The sequence below is a fragment of the Periophthalmus magnuspinnatus genome, chromosome 20 (assembly GCF_009829125.3).
Source record: "Periophthalmus magnuspinnatus isolate fPerMag1 chromosome 20, fPerMag1.2.pri, whole genome shotgun sequence".
Classification (NCBI taxonomy): Eukaryota; Metazoa; Chordata; class Actinopteri; order Gobiiformes; family Gobiidae; genus Periophthalmus; species Periophthalmus magnuspinnatus.
This window is the reverse complement of record NC_047145.1, coordinates 24,815,247-24,823,086: the sequence shown is the minus strand read 5'-3', so window position 1 is coordinate 24,823,086 and position 7,840 is coordinate 24,815,247. Positions and strand designations below refer to the sequence as shown.

Sequence of the window (7,840 nt, the reverse complement as noted above, 5' to 3'; positions counted from 1 at the left end):
TTAAAACTCTGTTGTTTATTTTTTGCAAATTGATTTCATATTTTATTGAAGAAGAAGAAGAAGAAGAAGAAGAAGAAGAATATAATATACTATAATATAATACATTATATCATTAAAATAATAAACGATATTTCACTCTATCATTTATGTTTTGGACTTTTTTGTATTAGTAAAAATAAATGTATTTATTTCCATTTTTAAATGATCCGCGTTTGTCGTGTTCTCGCGAGACTTGTCCCACAGCGCCTCCTTGTTTCCAGTGGAGGACCTGCGGCTGGAGCTGAAGCTAATGAAACAGCTTCACAAACAGCTTCACAAACACATTTAAAACGTGTGGTTGCTTTTCTACGCCTCGGGCCTCCTCACGCCCCGGAGACAGCCCCTCTCCACCGCTACGACCCCACTGTCCCCCGTTGCGGCCCCACGGAGGAGGCCGGGACTGCCGCGAGAGTTCCGCTAATCCCCAGGACAACGGTGCGGCCTGCTGTTGTACACGGCTCAGGGTGCTCCTCAGACGGCCAGCGCTCTCAGGAAAACCCGTTGCTTCTGCTGGATCTACTTCTATTCAGCAACTATGCTTGTTTGGCCTTTGAATTTATCCCAGTTACATTTGTCGTGACTTGACTTGTTTTCGTTTATTATCCCGTGCGGCTACGTGGTTTTATTCCCCGGGAAAGAGCGTTTAAAACCGGGGCGGCCTGTTTTGTTTTTACCGTGAATGGCGGAACAATAACACGGAGCTCCACGGCTGCACAGACCCTGCAGACCTCGAGAGGAGGACACATGCTCGGGCCTTTGGGAGACAGCTGCCCGCCGCTGGGAGACAGAACAACACGGACAGATACATGGGAATAAATACTATGTGAAAGAGGAGGAGGCTTGGAGCTACGTTTTGCAGCTAAGCATTTGAATCAAACATAAATAGGCAAACGAGGATTAAAGACCAGGGAATGCACTGGCTTGATGATTTATGGTAAAGATTTCACGATCTGTTGCTCATCAAGTGGCATTTGTGGTTTGCAGCAGGTGCGCGCGTAAGGATGGATAAAACTGGTCCTAAGTGATGCGGAGTGGACGTGTCTCACCCAAAGGAGCTACTTTTATGACTTAAACTTTAAGAACCGCATTGCTCCTCTGCTCTATGCTCTCAGAAAAGCCACCAGATTTTATGCGCATTTCCCACACAATACTCTGGAGATTGTGCAGTTGTTTTTAGCGTTTTAAACCAAGCGGAAATTGTGCTTCTATTGCTGGAACAGGCTTTTGTTTTGAAGGGGCCTTCCGGATGTGCGCTCATTATAGTTACATATTGACTTTACACCTGATTTAAACCTAAACAAAAACAACTAAGAGACTGAGATAAGTTTGTGGCAACGGAACACTGGATACACCGTGCGTAATTATCGTTCAAACTTGCATTACGCTTGAGTGGAGACTACTATGGGGACGTCTGCTGTTAAAGCCCGTGCGTAAAAGTGACCCAGATGGCCGGTTCCGCGTGTTTGTGGGCAGTGCGGTTGTGAGGCTCCTGGGCAGACATGAACCCAGTGAACGCCACGGCGCTGTTCGTGTCCGCAGCCCGCTCCGCGCTGCAGTGCGACCCGCGAGACCCCCGAGCCCTGGCGGAGCTTTGCAAACTTCTCCCGTTCTTCCGCCAGTCCCTCTCCTGCCTGGTCTGCGGTGAGTCAACACGGCTACTAAGGACAATAACAGGGTTTAATCCAGAGGTGTCCACACTTTTTTCACATTGTCCATACTTTGGGCACCCCTGATTTAGGCCATCTTTGTTTTAGAATTGGCTTTTCTAGTTTTGTTAGCCTGGTTTCACTTCTATTGGAGAATTTGTCATCTGCTTGTTTCCGTGGAGATCGAATGGTCCTCAGTATTTAAACTTCTCTATTTCCATGGAGACAAGTAGGTGGCACCAAGTTATAAGTCAGATCTGTGGAGAGGCAACAACGCTTACGGATATTTTTTTTTTAGTATTATAAGCACATGTAATTGAATGGACAAGTTTAATGCTTTACTGTGCAGCATTCCATGGACATTTTCATGGAGACAAGGAAGTGGAGTGGCAAACCTCCCAATAAAAGTTACATAGTACACCTAGTAAACTCACTGTATGAAATCTACAGGTAAAACAGATCTGGTTCTGTTCTAGTCCTGATTTAGTCCTGGTTTAGATCTGGCTTTAGTCTCTGTTTTTAATATCTTACCAAATCACATTTAAAGCTCTAGAAAAATAAATTGGTTTACTGTTTAAATTAAGCAAATAAAAGTAGAAATGCCAAACAAATATCTTGTCCACATTTGTTCAAATAGAATAGTAGTAGTAGAATAGTTCACTCATACTGATTCAAATCTACAGTATAAATGTGGAGTGTGGCTGGCTATTCCATTTGAATGTATTTTTTCTTAATACAGAATCCAGTGAGTGACGTATAAAGCCATACCACAAATACGTTATCTTTACTAATACTAATTGTGTTGTATTTAGCTCTAAACCAGAGTTGATTAAACCTTTGGAGTGAGCCAGGCGTGTGTGAATGAAACATGAATGAGACAGCTCTTTGAGAGGAGCTTCCTTAGCAACGATGGTCACTAAGGCGCACAGCTGCAGAAAAAACAAGGTCCATTCATAAAAACACATCAGACAGAAAGAGAGAGACGGAAAGAGAGAAAGAGAGGAGAGGGAGACAGAGAGTTTAAGTAAAGAAAGCCACAAATGTTACCCTGATCATTGTTATCAGTGTCAAGGTTTGTTCTCCTGCTGTATTTATCCAACCACACAACAACATCCGGGAGGGCATCTGACACACCACAACATCTGCAGATTCAGTAGAGACATTTGACCTGCCCCCACCTCAGTCTAACACTATAGGCATATAGGAGGATGGGAGGACATCAGACACAGGAATATCTACTTCATTGTAACACAGTTTACAATTGGACCTAGTTTGGTAAATTTGTTGAGGTTTTTTAAAAAGATTACTTACTGTCCTTAAAAGCATCTGCACTTTTTTGTGTTTGGTAATCATGTGCTCTTGTTAAAGTGAATGTTGCAGGCCTTCTCTGGGCGATGTGATGATAAAAATGTAAAAGTGATCTCATTCATGTGATCATTTGCTTTTTTTGATTAAAATTGTCATATTGAGTGAATCCCTAATTTTCTCTTGAATGCTACTCTATGCACAAACACACTTCGCCTTCTCCTTCTATTGGTCAGTCTCAGTAATGCTGAAAGAGTGACAGTTGGATTTAACTAATCACAGTGAAGTGTCCAAAGCAGGTGACTTTAATTACTTTTTCACAGCTATATAAAGATACTAATTTTCACATGAGTACCCCTCTCTCCTCCTCAGGTAACCTGCTAAGCGAGCCCATCGCCCCCGTGGACTCGTCCTGTCAGCACTATGTATGCCTGCACTGTAAGGGCCAGAGGATGCAGCTCCGGCCCTCCTGTAGCTGGTGTAAAGACTACTCTCGTTTCGAGCATAACCGACAGCTCGCTCTGCTTGTGAGTTGCTACAAACGCCTCTGTGCTTACGTCGCCCAGTCCCCTCTTGCTCCACACATCGCCGCCGCCGCCTCACACTCCCCCGACCTGCAGGCAGCGCTCTGTGAGGGCCAGGAGATGTGCCAGGAGCAGGGAGAGGGAGAGGAAGAGGAAGAGGGGGAGGAGCCAGACGCGCAGGTCTGTGCCAACACACAGGTCTGTACTGACGGGTTTGGGCCCTGAAAATTATTATATTCTTATATTATTATTTTCTATTCACTGTTTCTTGTCCTCAGGAGGACGCCCCGCCCCTGCAGGAGGTGAAGGAGGAGCCAAACTATGTGAATGGTCACGACTGTAATGGCCTGTCCCCATCCACCAGGGGGCAGAGTGGCCTGGGGGCCAGTCCACAGGAAGTCTGTATCACCACGGCGACAGGCGGAGGGGCACTACCCCGACTCCGGCTCTCTGACATCATGGATGAGGGGGAGGGGCCTCTGCTGCTGAGCGTGGAGGAGGTGCTTCGGACTCTAGACCCACCCCCTTTGAATGGACAAGCTCTTGTCCAATCAGAGCCCGCACCTGTAACACTTAGCCAATCACAGCCAAGCCCCGCCCACTGTGCGCAGCTCTTTGTCCAATCAGAAAACTCTCCAGTCCTGGCGCCATTCCGGTGCCATCGGAAACGCTCGCGTTCGGAGAGTGACAGTCAAAAGGTGGCACCAGTGTCACTGAGTGCACTCCGTGACCCTGAGACCACAACCCCTGACCTCGCCCCTGTGCCCAATGGAGGGCCACCCCGAGTGAGCAAAGCTCTGCTTGTGCCCAGGCCTCTGAAGAAGACTGTGGAGCATCACAGCACTCCTAAAAAGGCCTGTACCAAAGCCCGACAACAGGGGGCACCCAGACCACGCCCTCAGCCCCGCATACCGCCCCTCCCTATCCCCCTTTCTCACCCACCCTCCCCCTCCCTCCCCCCCAAACCCATTTACAAGAAGGCCCATGAGAAGAAAGGATGTAAATGTGGCCGCGCCACCCAGAACCCCTCTGTCCTCACCTGTAGGGGGCAGCGCTGCCCCTGCTACTCCAACCGCAAGGTCAGAGGGCACTTCCTGTTTTTTTCATTTGAATTGAAACTTTTTCCTGATAGGTCAGAGGTCAGAGTTTCTGTTCACAGAAGTGTGCTGTTTGAATTTATACTACTGTTTAAAGTGTCTTTTGTCTTTAGTTATTAATCAGGTGTGTTTGGACTGTGTCTGCAGACAGAATTCGCACATGGACTACTTTTGATTTTAAATACAATATCTACATATAGAATCATAGTGGTATTAAATACTATATGTACAATACTTTACCTTATTGTTGATAAAAAAGTATTTATATATTTATAATAATTCTTTTATCAGTGGTTGGACTGTATCTGCCGCAGCTGTCAGAACTTTTTCATGGGCTGTTTCTCATAAAAATTATATTTACAGGTAGAATAGTATTTAAGTGCTGAGACTGTATTTGACAAAAAGTATTTGTATTTTTAAAATCGTACTTTATATTGCTGTTGTTTTAGGCATGCTTGGACTGTATCTGTCGTGGCTGTCAGAACTCATACATGGCGAATGGCGAGAAGAAGCTGGAGGCGTTCGCGGTTCCGGAGAAGGCGCTGGAACAGACCAGACTCACTCTGGGCATAAACCTGAGCAGCATCACCGCACTGCGTAACCCGGCATCCGCTGCCCCTGGCAATGCCATTATCACCACAGCAACAGGGGCCCCGGTAACCGCCTCCTTCCTGTCTTCAGGGGCAGGACATGAGGCCAGGGTCTTTGACTGGAGCTCCGGTTTGACTGCAGAGGAAGAGCTCTGATTGGACGATACATAGACGAGCTCTTGTGTGATCGGTGGACACACACATTCCGCCTCCCCAGAGTCATGGGTTCTGAAGGGAGCCAGAACGCCATGGCAACAGAAGCGAATTTAAGACAAAAATATTATAAGTCTGTTCATCTCTTTTTCAGTGCCGCCATATTGGACAGGTGGGAACTGGAGACACATTTGCACAATTTTAAAGATGTTAGATTTTGAAGTACTTTTTAACTACACATGACATACATGACATAAAACAGGCATTGGCATTTAATATTGTTTTATAGTTAACAAAATTATGCTGTTTTAGATGATGACCTGTTCAAATGTTCCACAAAAATACGTGTTCCTGTCCAATAGGGCGGAACTTTTCTCATGTCACAGTTTAAAGGTCACCTCAGTTATTTATTTTATGAGAAGTCCTGGTGTTTGATACAGCAAAGAAATATATATTTAATTTAATTTGAGAAAGAAAAGTATTTGGATTCAGAAATAAAGGTAATATGTGATGTGCGTTAAAATGGCTAAAGATTTTAAATGCATCTCAATAAAAATAGTTTTTTATTATGTTGAGTTGAAACTCCACAACATTCTTTAGTATTTGTTTTTAAGATGAACTATGTAACTTTTCTGGTAGAGGGTCCCCTAGTTGTCTGAGATGTCATTGCTTTGCCAGGAATGTTCCACAGTATGTCATTAAACATTTTGCATTCATCTTGCTGGTGTTTTTATTACTCTGCAAGACCTTGCATTCTTATTTTGAGTAAGATCACCTCTCCACAGATCTGACCTCTAACTTTGCTTTGTGGTGCCAACTCCATGGAGATGGACAAATTTAATTTCATACTGTGGAACATTTAAGGTAAAGCAACATCTCCATGGAGACAGAAACTCTACTAGAAAAGTTACATAGCACAACTTTAAAGGGCTCATATGATATTTTCTGATCTGCTCTAATGTTGTTTCCTCATCACAAACAGACCTGGAGTTGTGTTTTGTTTCATTCACACATGTTTAACACACAAACTTCATATTGAGGCCGTGTTCTCTCACTCTGTTCCACCTTGTGATGTCATGCGGTGATACAGGAAGTGCTCCACTGTGTTTTTAAACTCCACACACCTTCACTAGAGTCATTTGGATAATTTCAGACCTGGACTTGCCAGTCTACTGAACTAAAGGTAAAAGGAGCTGTTAACTTGAAAACTACCACTTCATGACATCACAAGGTGTAATAGCGCATTTTGAGATGTAGACTAATAATAGAGTTACTCAAACGTGTGAATGAAACAATACAATTCCAGGTCTGTTTTTGAGGAGGGCACAGAATTAGAACATGGTTTAAAGTTCACAAGAGTCCGTTTTGTGTCATATAGGATCTTTAATGAACAGCTGTTAAGGATTGTTAAAAAATTGCCAATCATAGTCGCACCAGCACCCCCAATTTTTATCATATCAGTCTAACATTTTAAGAATTTTTTTTTTTAATCTAATGTTTAAGAAGAATTAAAGATTGGAAATACCATTTTAAGACCTGTTCACCTTATTTGCTTTTAGTTTATTTAAATGTCATGTTTGGTTTTCATATTTCTGTAAGCTACATTTGCTGCTAAAACACAACATTTCTGACCATTTAAAAAGTATTTGAATATTTATTATCAGAGGTCAAAGGTCACAGATAAATCCAGATGTGGTTCTGGCTCTCCTCTGGAGCGTTGTTGAAAACTGTAAAATACTGTAAAATATTTCCATAAAAAGAAAGAAATTTAAAAGTTTGACCTGTGTCCTGTGGTCATTTCTGCTGTTGAACACTAGAGGGAGGCAAACTACATAAGATTAGAGACAGTCAAACGCAGACTAAACTGTATAATCACTGGTGGAAAGGATGTTTACTTGAGTAAGTGACTAACTTAGTAAATGACATATAAATTCTACTTTTATGAGCTTTTAAACTTTAGATTGATTCCTGTGTGTTTGAGTAATCCTATACTGTCCTGCATTTGAGGATTGAGCACTCAGAAAATTGCCGTTTTCACTTACCACCTATCTCTGCCCACTTTCCTGTACCAACCTGTTTCATTCTAAAAGTATAAAAGTCACATAGTAATTTTTAATAAATAATTTAATGAATAAAAACACTTCTGCTTTTTACAGTGAGATGCCACCATGAGGAGGTGGGGCTTTGAACAGGAAGTGAGTGGACCTGACCTGTCTCTGTTATTAAAGGTCTTACCATGCCATGAAAATACCAAAAACATGAAGTCACAAATGTTGAACCTGATCAGTTCTATTAGTGACTAGACCCGAGAACTCACTGCATTACACCATAAGTCTGCATTTGAACAACATTTATTTTAGCTGCTCCGTCTATGTCCTATATTACGCAAAATTGACTCTTTAAACCACGTTAAAATGTTGTTTCATCATCAAAAACAGACCTGGATTTTTGTTTTGTTTCATTCACACATGTTTAAGTAATACTTT

General features: G+C 42.9%; 1 protein-coding gene across 1 annotated transcript; it reads left to right on the top strand.

Moving 5' to 3' along the window:
- The first annotated feature begins 223 nt into the window (after nucleotides 1–223).
- LOC117388164 (E3 ubiquitin-protein ligase MSL2-like) lies at nucleotides 224–7,108 on the top strand. The gene is made up of 4 exons (XM_055229909.1): nucleotides 224–1,680; nucleotides 3,363–3,712; nucleotides 3,793–4,593; nucleotides 5,061–7,108. Exons 1-4 carry the CDS (start codon nucleotides 1,539–1,541, stop codon nucleotides 5,355–5,357), a joined length of 1,590 nt encoding a protein of 529 aa, XP_055085884.1. The 5' UTR covers nucleotides 224–1,538; the 3' UTR covers nucleotides 5,358–7,108.
- Nucleotides 7,109–7,840: the final 732 nt, after the last annotated feature.